At 45.7% G+C, this 27,580-nt stretch overlaps 1 protein-coding gene across 1 annotated transcript in view; it reads left to right on the top strand.

Annotated features, from left to right (window-relative positions):
• The first annotated feature begins 9,949 nt into the window (after positions 1-9,949).
• Positions 9,950-27,580, top strand: part of LOC139265862 (cyclic AMP-dependent transcription factor ATF-5-like) — a 31,543-nt gene continuing 13,912 nt past the window's right edge. Inside the window, exon 1 of the mRNA XM_070883379.1 lies at positions 9,950-10,298. Within this exon, the coding sequence (XP_070739480.1) occupies positions 10,069-10,298 (230 nt within the window). The 5' untranslated portion in view covers positions 9,950-10,068. The remainder of the gene's footprint in view (positions 10,299-27,580) is intronic.

Raw genomic sequence — 27,580 nt, 5'->3', positions numbered from 1 at the left:
AGTAAGAGGTCAGAGGTTGCTCCTCCCCCTCAAAGGATTGGACTGTAAGAAAGGGGAAATCTTCATTACTGAGTCTCCCTACTAAGTAACACCCAAGTGGAGAAAGCAACAAGCAAATAATTTGGCAATAACTAGCGCAGTCAAAAGCTGGTTGTGAGAATCGTGGATTGGATGATATAACTTGAGACCAAGATGTCTCTTCAGCCTGGTGTTAGAATTGAAGGATTCATTCCATGGTACACTAGCTAAAGCAACTTGAACAGCATGAGCATAAACAGGCAGCTCCTGAAGGCCAAGAATGGCCTGTCTGACTCCAACCTTGGGAGGATGTGAAGAGGAGGGTTTCACCCAAGAGTTGATACAAGGAACTCAACATATCATAGGTTAAATGGTCCTGCCAATATCCTACACCAGGCCCACCCCTAAAAAGAGAGTAAAAGAAAGACCCAGAAGGCGTTTCAGCTCAGACAGTGAAGATAAGAGCTGTACCACCAGCCGTCTGTCCAGTCGAGACTAATAACTTGTCTCGTCGTATGTCTACTGCCTATCCTGATTGTGTGTTATGTTTGACTATATTTGAATTTAATAAATTGCCTTATGACTCCTAAGACCCTTTGGGTATCTGTGAGTGACCTGTGATCCTGAATCTTACAAAGCCACATGGGTAGAAGCTCGCGTAAGAGAAGGGTGACACACAAGAGTAAGCACTTGGATATTTTAATACCTGTTCATGTGAAGTTTCCGTTACTGTGATGTCACAGATAAAAATTCTAATTTTCACCACTTTCCAGTTATGCCAATTATGGCTGCAACTTTGGAAGTGGCTTACTGAGTTGGAGCGAATGGTGAGACATAACGTTACCTCCAGCAATGGTGGTCAGTGTGAAAAGAATGGCTTGGTCATTGTCGGGATGCTTTATGGTGTTGATGTGGTGTGTTGGGAGCCTGGCTCACCAAATGGCAGCCATGTGGATGTAATGGTTGAAATTAAATAAATCTGGTCATGATGAGGCCATCCCTGGCCTGTCAGGCAGCAATGTGCTCGGGTGCTGATGGGATGTGGACTGCAGGTTCCTTCTGCACCTCCTCCTCCTTGTCTTAGAGTTGATGCTCCTTCTGCTCTTGTTCCTCCTCCTTCTCTGAAGAGGTTGTGCACTCTTGTTGTGCAGGGAGCAGCAGATCATGATGATTCTCGAGACCCCGGCTGGTACATACTGAAGAGCTCCTCAAAGCATCTGAAGTGCATTTTTAGCATCCCTATTGCCTGCTGTATGACACATCTGGTGGAAATGCGTCTTTTATTATATCTCTTCTTGGCCTATATAATTGGTCTCCTAAAGGTTATCATAAGCCACGTCTTCAGGGGATAGCCCTTGTTTCCAAGCAGCCAGTCAGAAAGTCTGTTTGGAGAAGTGAAGAGCTGAGGGAGGGTGGACTGACGCAGGATGAAAGCGTCATGGCAGCTGTCATGTATGTATGATTGGGGTTAATAGCCACCAGGTGGCGCCACTGTCGGAGGTCATTGGGCTGTACGCATGTGTGCGGGGCCAGGTATAAAAGGCAAGCCATCATGTAATGTATCCACTTTGGGCTCGAATAAAACAGAGCCAGGTTTGTACCTGTGTTAGTTTACAGTATTCAGTCTATCGAGTTATTACATACATAACAGCAGCTGCCAGGGCTGACACAAATTTGGCACACTCCTGCATGATGATCTTCCTATGAGTGGAGATGAGCTGCAGATTGAAGGAGTGGAAGACCTTGCGATTGACAAAGACCCTTGGGTGATCCTGGGGTGCCCTGGTGGCCACATGTATGCAGTTGATGATGTCCTGCACCCCCGTGGGAAGCCAGCCAGAGCAGCAAAGCCTAACACCCGTTCAGTAACACTGGCTTCAACAGTGGCAAAATTGATATAATTAGCTGACTTTTCAAACAGGGCATCAGTGACCTGAGTGATGCATCTGTGACCTGAGTGATGCCGCAAATGTCTGCTGCAGATCCCTGGAAGGAGCCTGAGGCAAAGAATTTGAAGGTGCTGATGACTTTGACAGCCACTGGTAAGGTGTGGTCACCGGTTCCTCTGGGCTGCAGGTCTTGCTCCAGCAATCTACAAATGTATGCGACGATGTAACACAGTAGCCTGTGCCTCCTTTGGCACTGCTGCTCCATCATGTTGAGGAAACTCATCCTCCGCCTGTATACCAGGTGTTGGGGGTATCACCTCCAGCACGGTACAGCCCTGCGCTGATGTCCTCTATCCTGGGCAGCATCAGGTTGGTGAGGAGAAGGTTGGTGATGTTGTTCTTGGTGCTGCTAGTGTGCCTGGCATTGTTGATGTTAGGGCTCATCAAGGTCCAATTCTGAGGACCAAGGTGAGACAATATAAATGGCACCCATGCTTAAATAATAGATCGCAGGTCAAGTAGAGATGACAGAAGCAATCTGTCAATGGTGTGATAGGTTCTACCAATGAGATGACAGTGGATCTCAACTTTGCAGAAAAAACTAGCAACCTTTAGAAAGCTAAATCTGTGCTGACAATGCACTCAGCAACAGCATCTGCCATAGGAAAGTGACCAGGTGTCAGGTGGGAGTATTTATTGTGCTTTCCATGCTGTCCACTAATGAGCTGGATCAATGGCCACTGAACTTCTGCCTCAGGTTCACAGACATGGTTCCTGAGTTGCATGATTCCTGTGGTCTTCCAGGGAAATTTGAAAGGTAGGGTTAAAAAGATGCTTAAGGATCTGACAAGTACCTCATAATCATTTGAATTAGCTCAGCCGCCACTGCCGGTTGGGTCGCTGCCACACTGACAAATGTGCCTGAGGGAAAGGCTCGTGGGGGTGGGAAGACGATGGGTTCCCAAGTTCCCAAGTTATTTATGTTTTCCTCCCGATCCGCCTCGAATCCCGCCCACACGGATGTCAGAAAATTCTGGCCATAGAGTAGAAAAGCCAGGAAGTTATCCTAAACTTATATAAGACATTAGTTCAACCCCAGCTGGAATATTGTGTCATCATCATCATCATAGGCAGTCCCTCGAAACCGAGGAAGACTTGCTTCCACTCCAAAAGTGAGTTCTCAGGTGACTGAACAGTCCAATTCGGGAATTACAGTCTCTGTCACAGGTGGGACAGACAGTCATTGAAGGAAAGGGTGGGTGGGGAGTCTGGTTTGCCGCATGCTCCTTCCGCTGCCTGCATTTGTTTTCTGCATGCTCTCGGTGACGAGACTCGAGGTGTTCAGCGCCCTCCCGAATGCTATTCCTCCACTTAGGGTGGTCTTTGGCCAGGGGCTCCCAGGTGTTGGTGGGGATTTATCAAAGAGGCTTTGTGGGTGTCCTTGAAATGTTTTCTCTGCCCACCTGGGGCTCGCTTGCCATGTAGGAGTTCCGAGTAGAGCGCTTACTTTGGGAGTCTTGTGTCTGGCATGTGGACAATGTAGCCCACCCAACAGAGCTGGTCGAGTGTGGTCAATGCTTTGATGCTGAGAATGTTGGCCTGGTCGAGAACACAGACATTAGTACAATTCTGGGCACCACACTTTAGGAACAATGTGAAGGCTTTGGAGAGGGTATAGAAGAGATTTACTAGAATGGTTCCAGGGATGAGGGATTACAGTTACATTGATAGACTGGAGAAGCTATGGCTGTTCGCCTTAGAGCAGAGAAGACTAAGACTTGATAGAGGTGTTTAAAATCTTGAAGGCTTTAGATAGAGTAAATAAAGAGAACCTTTCCAATGGCTGAAGGGTCGATAACCCACAGATTTATGGTGACTGGTAAAAGAACCAAAAGCAACATGAGGAAAATCATTTTACGCGACGAGTGGTTGGGATTGGAATGCACTTTTTGATAAGGTGGTGGAAACAGATTCAATAGTAGCCTTCAAAGGGGAATTGTATAAATACTTGAAGAAAAATACTGCAGAGAAATGGGAAAAGAGCGGGGAAGTGGGACCATCCGGACCGCTCTTCAAAAGAGTCAGTGCAACCTCGATGGGCCAAATGGCCTTCTTCTGTGCTATACAATTATATGATTCCCTTTTGCTTACATTAATAACACACTCCTGCACATTATAGTCTATTAATTTAAAAGACTGTAACTTACTATTTTTCATTTTGGTGCACTTAAAGCTTCAGTTGTCACTGTTAGACTAATTAACAGAACATGTGAGACAAGGCCTCAAGACAAAATACTCTATATTAACATGTGCCACAATAAATTAGCATTAACATCTATATATAGTATATCCAGATTGATACCACTGACCTTCTGTTGTGCCTGTCTGGGAACAACCACATATTTAGTTTAATGTCTGCAAATTTACATGATTGACCTTCTGTTATTTTAAGAAGACATTTGTACCTGGGATACTTTCGGCCATATACATTGTGCCAAATGAACTTTTTCTATTTAGTATACTCCAGAGACAGATGGGCAACTAGACTCCCAAGTTAGATAACTGTATTTTCATGGATATGTCTTCAAAACTTCTTTGTGCCAACGTGATGGTAATAGTGTCAACGTGATGGTAATATTGTAAACGGCCTGCTTTGATGTGCACTGTTAAAGCTACCACTTGGTCGCAGCAGTTACGGCCATTCCTGAAGCCCACTTGCTCCTTAGGAATGGTTGGCTCGATGATGGGGGCTCGTCTGTGGAGTGGTTCCCTCTCCAGCATTTTATAACAAGTGCAAAGTAAGGAGATCGAGTGGTAGCTGTGTGCTCCACAAGCATTCTTCCCCTACTTCAGGAGACCAATTATTTTAGTCTTCCTCCAAATAAGTGAAATTTTACCAGTTTCCAGTACCTCAGAAGAAGGAGGTCAAACATCTCTTTGATTTGAGTCCCAGTGCTTTTAAGAATTCTGGACCAGCAGCTTTACCGGATTTGGTTGTCGACAGGGCTGCATTTAGTTTGTCCAAGCTGAATAGTTGACAATCTTGGTGCCGCCATCAAGTTTGTTGAAAGCTGCCGCATCACCTGCCATCGAAATTATTTGTCCATCGGAGCCTTTGATGTTTACATCAAGTGGGATGCAATGGCATCTACTTTGTTGGCCGTCCTGTGTTTATAGGCGGGGTTTGCCCTGCCAAGATGACGGAACAGGGCCCATGCTTTTCTGCTGTCTTCTCCACAAGGCTCCACCTACCGCCCGACCTGCGAGAAAACAGTATCGGCAGGTTGGGTATAAGTAGGAGCAAGCGGCGCGAGCTGGCCCAGGAGTGCGACCACTTCTTGAAGGGTGACTGGACTGACGTCATTGGAGTCCAGGCAGCCCATTGGTGCGGCATCCAAGCCCAGCGAAGGGCAGCATTTGATCCCAGCGAGGGGCGCCGTTTGATCCCAGCGAGGGATGGAGGTCGAGCCCAGTGAGGGGCGGCATTTGATCCCAGCAAGGGATGGAGGTCGAGCCCAGTGAGGGGCGGCATTTGATCCCAGCGAGGGGCGGCGTTTGATCCCAGTGAGGGATGGAGGTCGAGCCCAGTGAGGGGCGGTGTTTGATCCCAGCGAAGGGCGGCGTTTGATCCCAGTGAGGGATGGAGGTCGAGCCCAGTGAGGGGCGGTGTTTGATCCCAGCGAGGGATGGAGGTCGAGCCCAGTGAGGGGCGGTGTTTGATCCCAGTGAGGGGCGGCGTTTGATCCCAGCGAGGGATGGAGGTCGAGCCCAGTGAGGGGCGGTATTCGATCCCAGTGAGGGGTGGCAGTCAATCTCAGCGAGGTGGCGGCGTTCGAGCCCAGCGAGGGGCGGAGTTTGATCCCAGTGAGGGGCGGAGGTGACATCAGAGAGGTCGTGGCTCAGGAGCGGTGCAGCATTTAACAGCAGCAGGGTCGGGGTCCAGGGGAGGTGCAACAGAGCTTGGTCTCCAGTCGTCTTGGTCAATCCTTGCCACTGGACCAAGGCCTAGCTCTGTCAAGCCCATGTGCTGGCCGGTGTGCAATAGTCACTACACGTTAAAAAAATCCACACACAGGCATCTTCCACCCTTTAAGAGGTAACTCATTGTAACACCTGTGAGCCCACCTTTTTATTTGGTGCGAAGAGCATCATCCTCGTCACGAGGGACTGCCTATACCTCCTCCTTTCATGTCTTGCCAAGTTTAAGGACTCCAACATTGCAGTGGCTGTGGCTGGGTTCTTGTTCAGCAAATACTCCTGGTAGAGAGCCTTGCTTTCTTCCATCTAACAAAGAATATGGGGGGAAAATTGCGGTCAGAGGCTTCCTTTGTACGATCGCCTCCGACCCGAAAAAAATCTATGAAAGCACCTGGTGGTCCCAGAGGAATGTAGGATCCCGGTCGGAGACCTAGATTCGCTGCACAGCACATGGGAAGATGTCTTTCAGGTACATACATACACACTTGAGTCACGTGGGCCTGGACCACCAATCACAATGCAGTATTCTCATTGATAAAAATGGGAGATCTGTTTGTGCGGACTCCCATTACTATCAATGAGAAAAAAACTAAAACACCGAAACACAGTATAATAAATAAATGAAACACTTCACATATTTATAAATTAATTGAAATTAAATGTAATTAAATGTTTTAGAAAAAATCTATATTTTTTGGATTTTTTTTTAATGTGTTTTAATAGTGTTAAAAATAAACTTACCTTAATGGACAGGGTTTTTAATGTAAAAATTAGTTGGGCATGAGTTGGGCAAATAGCCCAATCTCTCCCGCTCGTATGTCCTTCTCTCAGCGATGCGGAGGATCTGTCAAGAGAAATCTTGACAGATCGTAAAAAACGGCTTTTGCAAGGCTTCGCCCGGTCCATGTGCACTCCGTACGGACCCAGCAAGGCCAGAATCTTCGGCCCAATATGTCTTTCTAAACCCTGGGGTTATACTGCATTTTGCAGCCGCTTTAATAATTCCAATAAATCTGTCGAAGGCATTGATGGTTGATGGAATCCACCTGATGTTGATGTCAACTGACCTTTGGAAGATTTCACAGAACCAGTAGTTCCATCATGGTTCGGGGGTTGATGTAATGACAGGAATTTTGATGCCAACATCAGTGATTCAGGGCCTGTGTTGACTGCTGGGGAAGTTGTCAAGAACTGTTCTGGAGACGATGATTGGGTTTCCTTTGCTGTCTTGAGAGGAAACATAGGTCTGGGTTATATTCTCTGCCACCTTGATTGTTGATCTTTGACATCAAAAAGGAGGAATTTATTCTCTAGTGAAGCCCACTGTATAATTTCTTCTCCATTATAGTTGGCATCTGCATAGTCCCACATTGTTAGGTGGCTATTAAAGTTTCCGAGCTGGATGGATGGATGTTAGCTCGGAGGGAGCGGTGGGTCAGGCCACTTGTACGAGTGGTGGTTTGAAGACATTGGAAATGTCGAAAACCAGCCTACAAGATATCCAAGCTGTTACACCAGAAGATTTTTGATTTGCTTTGCTACTACCATAGGAAAGGAGAAGTGTTAGCAGCATCATTAGAATAATTGCATTACCCCCATTGACCAAATGCAAGGTGATTCCTGTATTTAGCAACACACTCAATTTCTGTAGACAATATGCTTTAGTGTTTGCATATTAATGTATAGATAGAAGAAACCTGTAATCCTATAATAGAAGCCTTATAACTTCAATGGTCATTGAGAAGTAAGCCACTGTGAGCATACAATCCCCAGACTGGTATCCCAGCTGTAAAAGTACCTTTGCTGCTTTTTATACAGTACATGCAATTGTATCTAACACCAGCATACAATCTGTATGGAATCAGCAATAATTCCCTTTTTAGTACACCAAACATAATTTTGAAAAGTGTAATATTACCTTTTCTTCATCCCTTCTAGGCTTTCTTGACTCAAATTTGTATTGATCCTTTTGAAGATTTGACCTCATCTAACAATGGGCCAAATATTTATTGTGCGTAAAGAAGTAATTGAAATTTATTTGCATCAGTTTATTTTCCTTTCGCTAAATTGATGTTTCAGAAAGTCAATGATTATTCCGCATGTGGCCATCTTTAGAAAATTATACTGTATTTTAGTGAACCACTCAACTTACGACATCTATGTTGTGGAGGTTGGCGGCATTCATTGAGCACTTCATGAGTGCTTTTGTTGATAAGCAAGAAATTATCAGTGGGTTCCCATAAAATCGCTCTCTGGTAGCCGGCTGCAACTTACTTCATACCAAAGTTTACTCCTTGTATGCCGCATAGTTTCCTACTGCGACTTTCCTACCATTGACCAACTGAAAAGATTTCTCTGCTAGCTCTATCACACACAGTCTTCATCTATTGGAGGTTAGGGATCCCTCATTCCCATCAGCAACTCCTAAGTTAACCTGAAATCAAGGCAGTTTCTGGCTGTGGGCACTGGCCAGTAACAATGCATCCAAGGCGTTGCAGGTGAGAGAGTTGGGTATATTGCAGTGCCAGGAAACCTGGGACTCTGAATAACAGAGATGTTACACCTACAAACACCCTACTCTACTTATTTCAAAACAAAACTGAAGCTTTTAACTACATCATTACCAGGGGATCCATATATGGTGATAGAAATTGAATCTCATTGTGCCTGTTTTTCAGGGACAACCCTAACCCTAACCCATGGCCAAAGGAGGGCTGAAAAATGTCCAACCCAAAAATGCTTTGCTTGGGATTCTGAAGCAATTGCTGGATGAATGCCATCAAAAGGCAAATATTTTTTTTAAAGAAATGTTTGCTGTGTAGGCAAGAGGAGCAGGAATGCTTCTCCATACTGATTGCTGCCCCCCCCCCACCCACCCCCACCTCACCCTATTGCTCTACATCCCAATCCCCTCTCAGGGTTCAGCGCTGTTGGCGAGGCAAGTGTCCCAAAATTAATTTCTTCAAATGGTGAGCTCCCTTTGGAGACACAACAGGTGCTGGCAGTTCGTCCAAGTAATATAGGGGTGGAGATTTCTGAAAAAATAACCGCATGTGAATGACACTCACTGGTATTAATGTGCAAATCAGCTAGCAACTTGTGGTGAGGAAGACCACTAACCATAACCCTAACCCTAGCCCTAATACTGGGAATTGCGAATCACCACAAGTTGCTCAGCTTTGCAAAAACAGCAACGTGCGCTTAATCTCCCCATGAGTTTCATGAAGTTGCACATTAATTGCTGATTAAACTCACCACAGAAAGTTAAGTCTAGTAATTAATAGCGCAAGTACTCTTTTAATGATGTGATAATAATTATTGACTGCCAATCAACCTCTCTTGTTACCTTTGGTTAGGAATTGTTGTTGGAGATATTAAAAAGGTTAAATTAAAAAATTTGTAATTGCTTTTCTTACTTTTCATTTCTGTCTCTTTTTTTCTGTTGCTCTGAATTCAATCTTTCTTCCCCTCACTTTATTTCTCTTTCTGTATCTGATGTGACATTGAATTCACCCACTGTAATTCACCCTCCTTCTCATTCCTTCCTCTGTTTATTTCTCAATTGTTAATTTGCATTGGTCAAGGAGATACACCTATTGTCCACCAAGGTCCCAGATGCCCTGTTCCCCTTGCCGTGCCCTTGCTTACAGGGCAAAAAAAAAATTGAGCTAATGGGTGCAGGAGAAAATCTAACAGGGAACACTGCAAGATGCCCCGCTCCAACATCAATGAGGCCCAAGGCCCAATTTCTATGATTGTGGAAGGATGTGACACAGAAAGATCAAAAAAATGAAAGAGGATGGAAAAACACTGAACAAAAGTAAATTACACTAATTGGACCCAATTATGGCCAACCCAATTTTTTAGCGCACTGACCCTTTATGCGCCGACTTTGTGCACTGGAAAGGGCGCCAAAAAATGTACTTAGTATCCGGCCCCTCTGCCAAGTGTCTCAGGTCCTGGGCGGCGTCCATAGTGGAGTGGGGGGGGGCGGAGCTACAGCCCTGCGCTGAAAACATTGCTGGCAGCTGTTGCTTGCGCAGTGGAGTCTGCACGCATGCTCCTCACCCTCCCAGCGTGTCCCAAAAGCTGTCAGCAGGACCCGATGTTCGCCGCCCATTAGCCGTGGCTGAATGGTCGCCCGCATCTGAGTGCAGCCCAGGCTGCCAGAACCCTACCCAAGATGTCGCCGAGCCCAGCCTTTCCTCTCCCTCCCCCACCCCCTCCCCCGCCTCCCGATGCCGGCGAGCCCAGCCTTTCCTTTCCCACCCCTCTCCCGATGTCATCCCCTGATGCTGCCGAGCCCCACCCCTCCACCGCCCCCCAGCTTCCCGATGCGTCTTTGCTGGCTGCCCCTATCCCACGCCGAGAGGTCTCCCGTGCAGGCCAGCCCGTTGCCTTCCCCAGCCCAAGGTAGGATTTACTTCAAATATTTAATTGGTAATCAATTGTTTACCTGAGTTCTTTATTTTTATTTAGTTATTTTAACTTTTATTTGGAATGTTTTCTGCTTGGTGCTTGGGTGCAGGACCTTACTTGCTTACCTGCGCCGATTTCTTAACTTTCAGAGCTGGCCACATGGGCTGACCTAAGTCGATTTGGTGTAAGTGTTAGCTGGCCAAAGTGGCATAAATGGCCAAAAACTGGCGTAAGTATCTGGGGACGCTCCCCTTTGAAAAAAAAACTGAACTAAAAAAAATCGTACCTAACGCTGGAGCAGGTTTATTGGGGAAAATGGTTTTTTTTAAACTTAAGTCAGAAAAACCAAATTACTCCAAAAAAATTGATGCAATTCATGGCCAAAATTGGGCCCATTAAAAGGTGATGGAAAGGAAAATCTGCAAGAGATATAAGAAAGCATTGAGGGCTGAACAGCAGTATGAAAAAATGAATAAAGTCAAGAAAATATAAACCAAAGAAAAATACAACAAAGCTACTAAAATGGAACAAAAAAATAATGAAAGTGAAATCCATAAAAAGAGAAATTGAAAACAGTAAATTTAATCCTTGAAGAAAAAGTAGTCGTGGAAGCATTGGCTCCCATGGTAATGAGTGGTGGTGCTCTGGCAGTTAGATAGGTTGTCCCGTCACCTACAACATGGGAACAGTCCAGCAAGGAAGCAGAGATCTGAAAGAGGCAGCTAACAATTAAGTGGAAAATATGCAATAAATAAGGTTGTGTTGTTGTGAATCATCAGTGGAAGATTTGCATTAAACAATATTTTCATCTATCAATAGTTCATATATATGTACTATTACCAGACAGAATGATTTACACTGTACATTGCTGGGGAAAATGGTTAACAGCCACAGGTCTACGATGTGGATTACTGCTTGTGATTTTCCACACAACAAATTTCTAATTTCAGCCAAACAGTCAAGGGATTGTTCCCATCTGTATGATGAAATATGAATCAAAAGAATAATGTACAAATTGCACAGGTAATTCCAGTAATGCACAAACTGACCCCAAACCAGCCTGAGACTTGTAAACATGACTGCAACTCACCCAGACCATCTGTTATTTCACACTTGATGAATATGAGCAGCCTCTAACTAAGCCTGTAGAGAATATCTCTGTGTAACACAGCACGATACTTTGCTAACCAAATTCACTCCATTCCTATTAGTGTAAAAATATATATAGACCTGAATATTGCCTGCGCTCAGAGGATGGGATCTGTAGTGGGTCAGCTTTTAAATTTATAATGATTGACAGTGGGTCGGATCCCTGCTGTCAACCCGCCACCACGCTATTTTCCAAGATGTCAGGTCTGTCAATGCTGAACAGACCCAACATGCAACGGCGAGGGAGGCAATTTAGGTGATTAAGACCTTGTTAAGAGACTACTAAAGACAATTTTGAGCTGCACTTGCAATTTTACCAGGTTTTCCACAAGGTTCCCGCTGTTCAGGGATCAATTCAGGTAATGATGTCGGGAGTTGTGCGACCATGAAGTCATTTTGTTATCTGACAGCTGAAAATGTGCTATAAAAGCTCCCATCTCAAAGCTGTTCACTTTCCAAGATCAAAAGCTGTTGCTTACTGCATTTGGAAGGCACATTGAGCTTTATGCAGGCTGCAATGTCTCTATCCAATGTCACTTCATTGGAACAACCTCTCTCTCCATTGACAGATCGCTTCTGTCATCTCAAGTTCACCTGCCATCTATTACATCAACATCAGTGCCTTGAAGCTATCTCACCTTGGTCCTCAGAATCCCACCGTGATCAGCCCAACACCAGCAGCACCAGGCATACTAGCAGCAGCAACAACAACACCAACCTTCTCCGCAATCAACTGAAGCTGCACAGGTCATAGGGCATCAGCATCCAACCACATTGCTGCCCGGGACACCAGGAAAGGTTTCAGCCCTACAATGCCCAAGCAATTCCTTTCACACTCATCACCATTGGGAGGGGGGGAGAGGAGCGAGGAGGGGGGACCTTATGTCTCACCATTCACTGAAACTCACTAAGCCACTTCCAAAGGTGCTCACAAATAGAAACATAGAAACATAGAAATTTACAGCGCAGAAGGAGGCCATTTTGGCACATCGTGTCCACGCCGGCTGACAAAGAGCCACACGGCCTTTGATCAGCAGCCCTAAAGGTTACATATAAACCTATGAACAATAACGGAAACGGAAAGGCAAAGATCACCCAGCCCAACCAGTCTGCCTCACACAACTGCAACACCCCTTATACTGAAACATTCTACACTCCACCCCAACCAGAGCCATGTGATCTCCTGGGAGAAGCAAAAACCAGATAAAAAACTCAGGCCAATTTAGGGAGAAAAAAATCTGGGAAAATTCCTCTCCGATCCATCCAGGCGATCGGAACTAGTCCAGGAGATCACCCTGGCCGTATTTGATTCTCTGCAGTACTTACCATTATATCTGTGCTGTCCAACAAAAGGTCATCCAGCCTAATCCCAATTACCAGCTCTAGGTCGGTAACCCTGCAGGTTACGGTACTTTAAGTACCCATCCAACCATCTCTTAAAGGGTTTCTGCATCCAATATTCTTCCAGGCAGAGTTCCAAATTCCCACAACCCTCTGCGTAAAGAAGCCCCCCCCCCGCCGTCAAATCCCCTCTAAACCTTCCACCAACCACCTTAAAACTATGTCCCCTCGTAATAGACCCCTCCACCAATGGAAATAGGCCCTTACTATCCACTATATCCAGGCCCCTCAATATTTTTCACACCTCAATGAGGTCTCCTCTCGACCTCCGCTGGTCCAATGAGAACAAACCCAGCCTATCCAATCTGTCCTCATAACTAAGATTCTCCATCTCAGGCAGCATCCTAGTAAATCTCCTCTGCACCCCCTCTAGTGCATTCTCATCCTTCCTATAATAGTGACCAGAACTGCACGCAGTACTCCAGCTGTGGCCTAAGCAGTGTATTATACAATTTAAGCATAATCTCCCTGCTCTTATATTCTATGCCTCGGCCAACAAAGACAAGCATTCCGTATGCCTTCTTAACCACCTTATCCACCTGGCCTGCTACTTTCAGGAATCTGTGGACAAGCACTTCAAGGTCCCTTTGTTCATCTACACTATTAAGTGGCCTACCACTTAATGTGTACACCCTTTCCTTATTAGTCCTCCCAAAGTGCATCACCTCACACTTCTTTGAATTAAATTCCATTTGCCACTGCTTTGCCCACCTGACCAGTAGATTGATATCCTCCTGCAGCCCATGACTTTCCTCTTCATTATCAACCACATAGCCAATTTTAGTGTCGTCTACAAATTTCTTAATCATACTCCCTATATTCAAATCTAAATCGTTGATATCTACCACAAAAAAGCAAGGGACCCAGTACTGAGCCCTGCAGAACCCCACTGGAAACATCTCTCCAGTCACAAAAACATCCATCAATCATTACACTTTGCTTCCTACCACCAAGCCAATTTTGGATTCAACTTGCCTCTTTGCTCTGGATCCCATGGGCTTTAATGTTCATGACTAGTCTACCTTTGCTAAAGTCTATATACACTACATCATACGCACTACCTGTTATGTATGCAACCCTATGTAACCAGCATGCTACCGCCACCAAAGTGTGCATCTGTGGAATCCCAAAGGATCCCAGCATCCCTTGGGAGCACTGTATATAAGCAGGCCTCCCATGCTGTACCAACACTCTGACGTTAGAATAAAGAGACTAAGGTCAAAATTACTCACGTCTACAGTACTCAAACACATTAGTTTATTCTGGACATAACAACTGGCAACGAGATAACAAACCATCACATGAAAATGCAGTGATCTGTTGTTATCCTGGAAAAATTCTCAAAAGGGGATGATTGGGAGACCTTCATGGAGTGACTCGACCAATACTTCATGGCCAACGAGCTGGAAGGGAGTGCGAACGCTGCCAAACGAAGGGCGATCCTCCTCACCATCTGTGGGGCAACAACCTATGGCCTCATGACAAATCTTCTTGCTCCGGTGAAACCAACAACCAAGTCGTATGAAGAACTGTGTACGCTGGTCCGGGAGCACCTAAATTCGAAGGAGAGTGTTCTGATGGCAAGATATCGATTTTATACATGTCAACGGTCTGAAGGCCAGGAAGTGGCAAGCTACGTTGCTGAACTAAGGCGCCTTGCAGGACATTGCGAATTTGATGGATTCCTGCAGCAAATGCTAAGAGACTTTTTTGTGCTTGGCATGAGGTTATCCTTCACAAACTATTGACTGTTGAAACACCGAACCTGAGCAAAGTCATAACAATAGCCCAGGCATTTATGTCCACCAGCGATAACAAATCTCACAGCATAAAGATGTTTCGGCAAGTACGCAAAGTAACGTCGTTTTCAGGCAGGAATGCATATGGCACAACATACACGCTTGCAGCTGCATGACCTCCGATGACTCAGAGTTTGCCATCAAGCATTAGTGTGAGGCAGTTAACATCTTGTTGGCGCTGCGGAGGTGATCATCGAGCACATCAATGCCGCTTCAAACACTGTGCATGCAAAGGCTGTGGAACAATGGGACACCTCCAGCGAATGTGAAGACGAGCTTCGAACCCTGCAAATCATCACGTTGCAGAGGAAGATCGATCCATGGTGGATCAAATTGAACTAGAAACTCAAACCAAGGAGGCAGAAGTGTACAGGATACACGCCTTCACCACGAAATGTCCACCGATCATGTTAAAAGTTGAACTGAACGGAATTCCAGTATCCATGGAATTGGACACGGGTGCGAGTCAGTCCATCATGAGCAAAACGGCCTTTGACAGGCTGTGGTGCAACAAGGCACACAGGCCCAAGCTGAGCCCCATTCACACCAAGCTGAGAACTTACACTAAAGAGCTGTAATTGGCAACAGTAAAAGTCTCCTATGATGGAGCAATGCACGAACTACCACTATGGATATTACCAGGAGATAGCCCCACACTGTTCAGCAGAAGCTGGCTCGGTAAAATTCGCTGGAACTGGGACGACATCCGAGCGCTTTCGTCCGTCGATGGCGCCTCATGTGTCCAGGTTCTGAGCAAGTTTCCGTCGTTGTTTGAGCCAGGCATCAGAGGTTTCTCGGGGGCGAAGGTGCAGATCCACATGATTCCCGGTACACGACTCATCCACCATAAGGCACGGGCAGTGCCATATATGATGCGAGAGAATGTGGAGATCGAGCTAGACAGGCTGCAACGAAAGGGCACCATCGCGCCGGTGGAGTTCAACGAGTGGGCCAGTCTGATTGTTCCGGTTCTCAAGGGCGATGGCACGGTCAGAATTTGCGGGGACTATAAAGTAACGATTAACCATTTTTCGCTGCAGGACCAGTACCCACTACCCAAGGCAGACGACCTATTTGCTACGCTGGCAGAAGGAAAGACGTTCACCAAGTTGGACCTGACCTCGGCCTACATGACGCAGGAGCTGGCGGAATCTTCGAAAAGCCTCGCCTGCATCAACACGCACAAAGGTCTGTTCATCTGCAATAGATGCCCTTTTGGGATTCGATCGGCCACGTCTATTTTTCAAAGGAACATGGAGAATCTGCTAAGGTTGGTTCCGTGCACTGTGGTCTTTCAGGACGACATACTGGTCACAGGTCGGGACACCAACGAACACTTGCAGAACCTGGAAGAGGTTCTAAGTCAGCCAGATCGTCTGGGACTCAGGCTGAAACGCTCGAAGTTTGTTTTCAGAGGTCGAGTTCTTAGGGAGAAGAATCGCAGCAAACGGCATCAAACCCATCGACGCCAAGACGGAGGCCATCAAGAACGCACTGAGACCACAGAACGTGACGGAGCTGTGCTCGTTCTTGGGACTCCTCAATTATTTTAATAATTTCCAACTTGGGTTAAGCACCTTGCTAGAACCCCTACATGTGCTGCTACGCAAGGGAAATGACTGGGTTTGGGGAAAATCAGAAGAGACAGCTTTTGAGAAAGCCCGAAATCTGTTATGTTCCAACTTATCCTGTATGATCCTTGTAAACGTTTAGTGTTAGCTTGCGATGCATCTTCGTACGGGGTCGGCTGTGTGTTACAACAAGCAAACGAATCGGGGACATTGTAACCGGTCGCTTATGCATCCAGGAGCTTGTCCAAGGCCGAAAGGGCCTACAGCATGATTGAAAAAGAAGCTCTGGCATGCGGGGTGAAAAAAATGCATCAGTATCTATTTGTGCTCAAGTTCGAGTTAGAAACTGACCATAAGCCGCTCATATCGCTATTCTCAGAGAGCAAAGGTATCAATACCAATGCCTCTGCTCCCATCCAAAGATGGATGCCCATGTCTGCATATAACTATGTAATTTGCCACAGCCCAGGCACAGAGAACTGCGCTGATGCCCTCAGTCGACTACCACTGCCCACTACCGGGAAATGGCACAGCCTGCAGACTTGCCTTTGGTGATGGATGCATTTGAAAATGAAAAGTCACCCGTTACATCCCACCAGATCAGGACCTAGACCAGCCAGGATCCTTTACTGTCTCTTGTAAAAAAAACTGTGTCCTCCATGGGATCTGGTCCAGCGTCCCAGCGGAGATGCATGAAGAGATCAAGCCATTCCAGCAGCGTAAAGATGAAATGTCCATTCAGGCGGACTGTCTTTTTTGGGGTAATCGTGTGATTTTGCCCAAGAAAGGCAGGGAAATGTTCATACGCGACCTACACAGTACCCACCCAGGCATAGTAATGATGAAAGCTATAGCCAGATGCCATGTGTGGTGGCCCAGCATCGACTCAGATTTGGAGTCTTGTGTGCGCCAATGCAACACTTGCTCTCAACTGAACAATGCACCAAGGGAGGCACCGCTAAGTTTGTGGTCATGGCCCTCCAAACCATGGTCTAGGATCCACGTTGACTTCGCTGGACCGTTTCAAGGCTAGGTGTTTTTGGTTAATGTGGATGCTTATTCAAAGTGGATTGAGTGTGTAATAATGTCTGTAAGCACATCCACTGCCATCATCGAAAATCTATGAGCCATGTTTGCCACGCAGGGCCTGCCTGATGTCCTTGTCAGCGACAAAGGGCCATGCTTCACCAGCGCTGAATTCAAGGAATTCATGACCCATAATGCGATCAAGCACGTCACATCTGCCCCGTTCAAGCCCGCATCCAACGGCCAGGCAGAACGGGTAGTCTAAACTATCAAGCAAAGCTTGAAACACGTGTCGGAAAGCTCCCTGCTGACCAGCCTGTCCCGAGTCCTGCTCAGCTACCGCACCAGACCCTACACACTCACTGGGGCTCCCCCAGCCGAGCTGCTCATGAAAAAGGCGCTCAAAACAAGGCTCTCTCTCGTCCACCCTGATCTCCATGATCACGTCGAGGACAGCAGCATCAATAAAGTATGTACCATGATCGCGCAAATTTGTCACGAGATATTGAAGTCAATGATGCTGTATTTGTACTCAACTATGGATATGGTCCCAAATGGCTTGCTGGCACTGTCATAGCCAAAGAAGGGAGTAGGGTGTTTCAGGTCAAACCCACCAATGGACTAACTTGCTGAAAGCATTTGGACCAAACCAAACTGCGATTCACAGACAGCCACGAGCAACCTGAAGAGGACACCGCCAACTTCGACCCTCCGACACACACACAAGTGGCAACCGACATCACGGTTGACCACAAAGCTGAACTCATCATCCCCAGCAGTCCAGCAAGACCAGCTGTGCAGCAGCCCAGCGAAGAACCAACCAACTCACCTGCACCTGCATTTGTACCGAGACGATCGACTAGGGAGCGAAAAGCCCCAGATCGTCTCATCCTGTAAATAATTGTACTTTTGGCTTTGGGAGGGAGTGATGTTATGTATACAACCCTGTGTAACCAGCATTCTACTGCCACCAGAGAGCGTATCTTTTGGAGTCCCAAGGGATCCCAGCATCTCTTGGAAGCACCATATACAAGCAGGCCTCCCATGCTGTACCGACACTGTGGAGTTAAAATAAAGAGACTAAGGTCACACTTACTCACGTCTATAATACTCAATCACATTAGTTTATTCTGGACATAACACTATCCTCATCGACCCTCTTGGTTACCTCCTCAAAAAATTCAATCAGGTTAGTCAAACACGATCTTCCCTTAACAAATCCATGCTGACTGTCGCTAATTAATCCTTGCCGTTCCAAATGTAGATTTATCCTGTCTTTCAGGATTTTTTCCAATAATTTTCCCACCACTTAGGTTAGGCTGTGTTAGCGCGAATGTTTTCCCGGAAGAATCACTCGACACTCTGGGTCGGTTCCATACATCAAAACGGTCCTTATTACACCGGCGGGGAGGAAGTCTCTGGTCCAACTCCAGGCACTCCACTCCACAGAACAAAGAAATCCATCGACATTTATATGTTTTACAACAGTTCATTACAGTTACTTCAGCCCATTTCGGCTGGACATATCCAATCACATTGATTATAGATTACATATAGGTTTACCTAGGCCAATCAAATTGCCCCCCTAGTGAGCATGTGACTGCGTGATCACTTCGTGCTGAGCTCGGGGTTGCTCAGGGTCTTTGTGATGTTTTCCAGGCCCTCCCTATCTTAGAGACATTCCTGGTACCAGGCACCGCAGTGTTCTGCTAGGGTATCTTGTCTGAAGTTGTTAATTAGAGACATTCCTGGTACCAGACACTGCAGTGTCAGCAGTTATCCAGCAATTCAGCTAACTTGACTAGCTGAATTCCCATCATGCTTTGCGGAGTCCCTGGCAGCCATTTTATATCTGGCTACCATTTTAAACATACATACGTGCATACATATATTCAGCAGGTGCCTTTGCCTTTGAAAGTGCCCTACAACAGGCTGACAGGCTTGAAATTACTTGGCCTATCCCTTTCTCCCTTCTTAAACAAGGGTACTACATTCGAAGTCCTCCATTCCTCTGGCACCATGCCCAGATCCAAAGAGGACTGGAAAATGATGGTCAAGGCCTCTGCTATTTTCTCTTTGACTTTGCTCAACAGCCTGGGATGCATTTCATCTGGGCCTGGGGACTCATCTACTTTCAAAGCTGCTAAACCCCTTAGTACTTCCTCTCTCATTTTATTTATTTCATCCAAAATATCACTCCTCCTCGATAGAACTATCTGGATTACCCCTTTCCTTTGTGAAAACAGATGCAAAGTATTCGTTAAGAACCTTACCAAAATCTTCCGCCTCCACACAAAGATTACTCTCATGGTCTCTAATAGGCCCTACCCTTTCTTTAGTTACCCTCTTACTCTTAATATAGTTACAGAACACCTTAGGGTTTTCCTTAATTTTATTAGCCAAGAATTAGCATTCCTAATCTTTTTAATTTTGCCTCTTAACTTTCTATATTCCTCTCAAGATTCTATAGTATTTAGCCATTGGTATATGACATAAGTGTCTCTTTTTTTCTTTATGCTCCCCTGTAAGTCCGTAGACATCCAGGGGGTTTGAAATTATTATTCCCAACCTTTTTCTTTAAGGGCACATGTTTGGCCTGAGTCTTCCAGATCTCCTCCTTGAATGCCTCCCACTATTCCAACACTGATTTACCCACAAGTAGCTATTTCCAGTCCACTATGGCCAAATCACTCCTTAATTTAGCAAAATTAGCTTTTCCCCAATTCGGAACTTTTATTCCAGGCCTATCCTTGTCCTTATCCATAATAACTTGAATCTGACTGAATTATGGCCACTGGCACCCAAGTGCTCTCCCACTAATACCCCTTCAACCTGCCCAGCTTCATTCCCCAAAACTAAATCCAAGACCACCCCCTCTCGTGTTGGGCTTGCTACATACTGACTAAAAATGTTCTCTTGAATGCATTTCAAGAATTCCGCACCCTCTATACCCTTCACACTAAATTTGTCCCAATCAATATTGGATAGTTAAAATCCTCCACTATTACTACCCTATGTTTTTTTTTACTTCCCAGCAATTTGCCTACATATTTGTTCCTCTATCTCCCTCCCACTGTTTGGTGGTCTATAATACATGCGCAGTGTGTTCGTCCGTTTTTTATTGTTCAATTCAACCCATATGGTCTCATTTGATGATCCCTCTAACATATCATCCCGCTGTATTAGTTTCTTTAATCAGTACTGCGACCCCCCCCCCCCACTTTTTACCCCCCTCTCTATCTTGTCTAAAAACCCTGTAACCAGGAATATTGATCTGCCAAACCTGCCCCTCTTTCAGCCATGTTTCTGTAATGGCTATAATGTCATACTCCCAAGTGTCTGCCTGTGCTCTTAGCTCATTCACCTTATTCACTATACTCCTTACATTAAAGTATATATCATTTAGCACAGGAAGACCTCCTTGCTTACTACTTACTAAGCCTCGTTTTCTCTGTCTTACAGATTGGCTTTCTAGATTCTTGCTATCCAATTTCTGCTTTACTTCCTTCCCTTTTGAATTTGTTCTCAGGTTCCCATCCACCTACCAAGCTAGTTTAAACTCTCCCCAACAGCACTAGCAAAACTCTCCACGAGGATATTGGTCCCAGCGCTGTTCAGGTGCAACCCGTCCGATTTGTACAGGGCCCATGTCCCCCCAGAAGTGGTTCCAATGCCTCAAGAATTTAAAGCCCTCCCTCCTACACCAGCTTTCCAGCCATGTGTTCATCCTCTCTATCCTTCTATTCTTATACTCATTAGCATGTGGCACCGATAGTAACCCAGAGATTACTACCTTTGAGGTCCTACCCTTTAATTTTCTTCCTAGCTCCATAAATTCTGCCTGTAGGACCTCATCCCTCATTTTACCTATGTCGTTGGTCCCAATGGACCATGAACTCTAGCTGTTTACCCTCCCTCCCTCAGAATGCCCTGTGTCCGCTTTGTGACGTCTTTGACCCTGGCACCAGGGAGGCACCAAACCATTCGGGAGTCACGTCTACAGTCACAGTAACGGCTGTCTATTCCTATAACTATAGAAGCCTTTATCACTAGAGCTCTTTTATTCTTCATCCCTCCTCCCTGTGCAGCTGAGCCACCCGTGGTGCCTTGGAATTGGCTCTGGCTGCACTCCCCAGAGGCACCATCGTCCTTACCGATACTCAGAAGTGAATATCAGTTTGAAAGTGAGATGGACTCATGGGGGATCTCCTGTTCTACCTGCCTAGCACACTTACTACATCTGGTGGTCACCCAGATCCCCCCTGCATGCACGCCTTTAAGCTGCAGGGTGACCACCTCCTGAAATGTGCTCTCAGCCTCGCGGATGCACCGTATTGACTCCATCTGCTGCTCCAGCTCCAAAACGCGGAGCTCAAGTAGTGAAGCTGGAGACACCTCCTGCATACATGGTTGTCTAGGCCGCACGAAGCATCCAGGACTTCCCACATGCTGCAGGATGTGCACTCCACGGAACTGAGCTGCACCACCATCCCGCTAGTTAGACTTATCTAGTTTAAAATCTAATAAAAAAAGAAATAGAGAAAAGAGAGAAATTTACCAACTCACATCACCAACCTTTGTGGCCTCCCAAACTCACCAACCTCTGTAGCCTCCTGACCTCTCTAACTCCCGACCTCTCGGCTTCCGAACTCCCGACCTCTGTGGCCTCCGAACTCCCGAGCTCCCGACCTCCGAACTCCCGCCCTCTGAGGCCTCCGAACGCCCGGCCTCCGACCTCCCGACTCGTCGAACTCACAGGGCCTCCCGATTCGCTGAACTCCCGTCTAATTGACCTCTCGACTTGCTGAACTCCCGACTGACCGTTTAACATAGTAAAACATCCCAAGGACGCAAAGCGTTGAAAATAAAGATTTCAAAGTTTGATACCACATTAACAGAAACTTTGTATGAACATTGGCGGTAACACCCAAGTGCCTACCCTTGTATGGTGTTAGTTGGTATGCTTGTACTAGGCTGAGGGTGAGTGTGAGGGGTGGCTAGTGAGATGTGGATGTGATAATGTAGATAGAGAGGGAAGTGCAAGGTAAGTTGGTGTGAGTAAAGATGTGTAGGAATAGAACATAGAACACAGAACATAGAAATTTACAGCGCAGAAGTAGGTCATTCCGGCCCATCCTGTCCACGCCGGCCGACAAAGAGCCACACGGCCCTTGGTCAGCAGCCCTAAAGCTTACATATAAACCTAAGAACAATGGCGGAAAGGCAAAGAGCACCCAGCCCAACCTGTCCGCCTCACAACTGCGGCACCTCTTATACTGAAAAGATTCTACACTCCACCCCAACCAGAGCCATGTGATCTCCTGGGAGGGTAGAGAAGGCAGAGTGATGGGGATGTGATCAGTGGCACAGCAGGATAAGGTTGGGTGTGGCTTTGCAGTAACATTTTGTGATCTGCTGAGATCATTGAAAGGTTTGCATCACTGCAGCGTGGTCCTCCTGATGACATCCCTGCTTTTGACCTCCTGTGCAATATGCAACCACACTGCATAGCTGTTATGGGGAGGTCTCTTCTGCCCATTGGAAGGGAAGAGGACCTCCCTGTGTGTTGTGGGAGAGACTGGGTGCAGCCCTGCACCTTTGTGCAGTGCTTGTCAGTGTTTGCAGCACCTCAATGCTGTAGAACACCAACAGCACAACTGTCAAAATAAATTTGCACACGTTCTCTGACGTCATCAGACCCGCTTCCTGTTAATTGGCCAGGAAGCGCGCTGGCCGGTGCTTAACAAGCCCAATCAGGGGAAAGTCGTGTGGAGACAGGATCCACCACCGATATCACCCGCCTCGGTCCCACCTCGGAGGGCTGAATCACGGCCAAATTGTGAAATGTTTTTTGCCTCATGTTTCTATATAATGTATGTATTACAGTGTGCAATATATTATTTCATCCTATAATTTTCTTTACTATATAGTAGATCTAGAGAGACAGAAAGAGAGAACAAAAATTTGAGTCGATGTGTGTTGTGCACATATCTGATTTGTCCAGCATATTTAATAGAGTCGGCATAGGTACAAACGGCAGAATGGCCTCCTTCTGTGCTGTAAAATTCTCTAAATCTGCGATTCTATATTAGGTCAATATCATGCTATATGCAGCAGAATAACAAAATAAGAGCAATAACAATAATAACTATAATTTCCTGGCAAAGATGTGGAGGAGCTGTAACAGGCATCCAAAGAACTGAGAAGGCAGTTATAAATCGGGTCTGCTGCTCTCGGATTCAGTGGTTCCCGTAGACAGTATGAGTGCCTTACTTTAATAGGGCTTGACTCACACTACCCTGCATCGATTTGTAAGGCAGCACGTTTCGGTGAGTAACCACAGAACTCCTTTGTGATTTGATCTGGATGTCCCTGTCTTTTGCAAGTGTATTTCCTCAAATCACTCCGAAAGCTGACCATGCTGAATTAGCTAAGCGAAGCTTGCCTTGAATTATTAAGCTGCTTAGAGCACAGTAATGTGGACATACAGAGCAATGGGTAAGGTCAGAGTAGTTTAGTTTAATTGGTACAAATTATATTCATGTAACCATGCAAAATAAAGAACACTCACTCCAGTGACTTAAACAAAGTAATCTTTCTGTATCCTGATCTACAGCCCAGGACAGAAACTGTCTCCCTGCAGTCTCTTCCCATTGTAACCTTCCTGCAGCTACCTGACACTTTGGTATCTGAGCTTCGTTTTTTTTTAAGTTGACCACATTGTCAGCTTTTAATCAAAATTGACTACTGCCTCCACTCCTCCTGTTCCCCCAGAGCTAAGTTCACCAACCTATCTTGCTGTAGGGTTTATGCATCAGTAAAGAGTGTGAACAGTTGCTCGAGTATAACATTTTCGTTCATTGACTTTGGGTTGTTGGATCTCAGATGGGGGCCTCTGAACTGAATACATACCCGCGAGCCCCATGTTCCTCTGAATGTAACCCCTTTAAAACAAGCTTTAACTTAAAAACACATTTTAAAATAACTCATATCTGGATCCGTTCTGTGGAAAAACAGATAAATGATGGATCACTGAAATGGCTGATATAAATTGTCCTGGCCATCAATCTACAAAGGTGCTCTTAATGCTGTCCGTCTCAGCAATAACTCCCATTGGATTCTGGCAGTTCAATTTTACTTTTTAATTTTGTGTGTGATAAAGCTTCCAGAAATGTGAAGAGATGCAGTAAAGTATATATATATTTGCTATTCTTGGTATTATTAAATTACATGCACTAAACTTCTTTTATAAAACAAAATTAAACCTTTAAAAAAGCATACTTGCACAGTGCCCTGGAGTTCACAATACAAGATTAATCACTGGATGTAGGAACACTGCTAGTTTTCCACTGATCGGAAGCAGTTTTGAGAGTGCACTGGCATGAAACTAGCAATATAACTCAGGTATCAACTCCTAATTCTAAGTCCAAATACATTAAGACCCCTTCAAATGACCATTATATCAGATGACTTGCGCCTACACCTCACTAACCTTATTTACACACTATGTGCATATACACACATGCACTCCATACTCATCTTAGACTGCCTCCCATTTGCCCCTTGTCTGATCCCTTCTATTTCTGAACTATTCTTTACTCTAATGCTATTTGTCTCTCCCAGTCCTAGTGCACCTTGTTTCTCCTCTCTAATGTTTCATCCTGGTACCGATCCCCAGCCAAATTAGTTTAAACCCTCCCTCACAGCATTAGAGCACTGGTTAACCTGCCCATGAGAATATTGGGCCCAGCTCTGTTGAGGTGCAACCTGTCAAACTCCTACCTCAGAACTGGTCACAGTGCCCCAGAAATCTGAAGTCCTCCCTCTTACACCATTTCACCAACCACGCATTAACCTGTCTTATCCTACAATTCCAACACGCACTTGCACGTGGCACTGGGAGCAATCCAGATATTACTACCTTTGGGATCCTGCTGTTTCATTTCCTCACGAATTTCTGAATCTTTGACCGCAGAACATCAACTCTTTTCCTTCCTATGCCATTGGTCTATCCCTCCTTGATAAAGTGCAACTTCCCCACCTGGGAATCCCTGGCCCAAGACCACTCTAAGTGGAAGAAGAGCATCTGGGAGGGTGCTGAGCACCTCGAATCTTGTTGCCGAGAGCATGCAGAAACCAAGCACAGACAGCAGAAGGAGCATGCGGAAAATCAGACTCTCCACCAACCCTTTCCTTCAACCACTATCAGTCCCACCTGTGACAGAGACTGTAATTCCTGCATTGGATTGTACAGTCACCTGAGAACTCACTTTTAGAGTAGAAGCAAGTCTTCCTCAATTTCGAGGGACTGCCTATGATGATGATGATGGTCATTGATATGGCATCTCGGCGAGCGGGAGTCTACTTACGCACATTGGTCATCTGCTGACGTGGGTGGCGCTTCCCGGCAGCTATCCCCTCCCACCCACTCCAGGTCACGACGAAAGTGGCACTGCGCAGTTCGACCAGAGGAATGTCAGCAGCAGTGGGCGGCAGTCGGCAGCAGTGGGCGTTAAGGCCATCAATTTCGGCACCTAGATTTTATAGCAGTTTATTTAGAAAAACAAAATCATAATTTGTCCAGTTTTATTTCTTAGGCCACTTGATTCATTTTTGTATGGTTCTTAAAATACAAAGGTGTCATGTTGACTGAATTGTGTTTCAAATGAAGCTTCTTTAAGCTAAACAAATACCTGTTGAAGATTTCTACTTTAATCAAGTATATTAAATGGAAAATAAATTAATGCAGTCCCGTGGTTATACATGTGTTTTTTTTACTATTTTATTTTTACAACACATCCTGGTTAAGAGTTATAGTTTAATTCTGTGCTTAAAGTGGGTTTAAACCAGGCCTTTATTTGTGACTTAAAATATTTGTGGAATTCGCTGCCTCAGAGAGCTGTGGAAGCTGGGACATTGAATAAATTGACAGTTTCTTAAATTAGAAGGGGATAAGGGGTTATGGGGAGCGGGTGGGGAAGTGGAGCTGAGTCCATGATCAGATCAGCCATGATCCTATTGACTGGTGGAGCAGCCTCGAGGGGCCAAATAGAAACATAGAAACATAGAAAATAGGTGCAGGAGTAGGCCATTCGGCCCTTCTAGCCTGCACCGCCATTCAATGAGTTCATGGCTGAACATGCAACTTCAGTACCCCATTCCTGCTTTCTTGCCATACCCCTTGATCCCCCTAGTAGTAAGGACTACATCTAACTCCTTTTTGAATATATTTAGTAAATTGGCCTCAACAACTTTCTGTGGTAGAGAATTCCACAGGTTCACCACTCTCTGCGTGAAGAAGTTTCTCCTCATCCCAGTCCTAAATGGCTTACCCCTTATCCTTAGACTGTGACCCCTGGTTCTGGACTTCCCCAACATTGGGAACATTCTTCCTGCATCTAACCTGTCTAAACCCATCAGAATTTTAAACGTTTCTATAAGGTCCCCTCTCATTCTTCTGAACTCCAGTGAATACAAGCCCAGTTGATTTAGTCTTTCTTGATAGGTCAGTCCCGCCATCCCGGGAATCAGTCTGGTGAACCTTCGCTGCACTCCCTCAATAACAAGAATGTCCTTCCTCAGGTTAGGAGACCAAAATTGTACATAATACTCCCGGTGTGGCCTCACCAAGGCCCTGTACACCTGTAGCAACACCTCCCTGCCCCTGTACTCAAATCCCCTTGCTATGAAGGCCAACATGCCATTGGCTTTCTTAACCGTCTGCTGTACCTGCATGCCAACCTTCAATGACTGATGTACCATGACACCCAGGTCTCGTTGCACCTGCCCTTTTCCTAATCTGTCACCATTCAGATAATAGTCTGTCTCTCTGTTTTTCCCACATCATCCAAGCTAATGTCCTTCCGAACTATTGCCTTAATTGCCTCCTTAACCAGCAATGCTACCCCACCTCCTTTTCCTTTTATTCTATCTTTCCTGAATGTTGAATACCCCTGGATGTTGAGTTCCCAGCCCTGATCATCCTGGAGCCACGTCTCCGTAATCCCAATCACATCATATTTGTTAACATCTATTTGCACAGTTAATTCATCCACCTTATTGCGGATACTCCTTGCATTAAGACACAAAGCCTTCAGGCTTGTTTTTTTAACACCCTTTGTCCTTTTAGAATTTTGCTGTACAATGACCCTTTTTGTTCTTTGCCTTGGGTTTCTCTGCCCTCCACTTTTCCTCATCTCCTTTCTGTCATTTGCTTTTGCCTCCTTTTTGTTTCCCTCTGTCTCCCTGCATTGGTTCCCATCCCCCTGCCATATTAGTTTAAATCCTCCCCAACAGCACTAGCAAACACTCCCCCGAGGACATTGGTTCC

Source organism: Pristiophorus japonicus, chromosome 6 (assembly GCF_044704955.1).
Source record: "Pristiophorus japonicus isolate sPriJap1 chromosome 6, sPriJap1.hap1, whole genome shotgun sequence".
Classification (NCBI taxonomy): Eukaryota; Metazoa; Chordata; class Chondrichthyes; family Pristiophoridae; genus Pristiophorus; species Pristiophorus japonicus.
The sequence above is the reverse complement of the archived record's forward strand: the minus strand, read 5'-3'. Positions and strand labels throughout refer to the sequence as shown.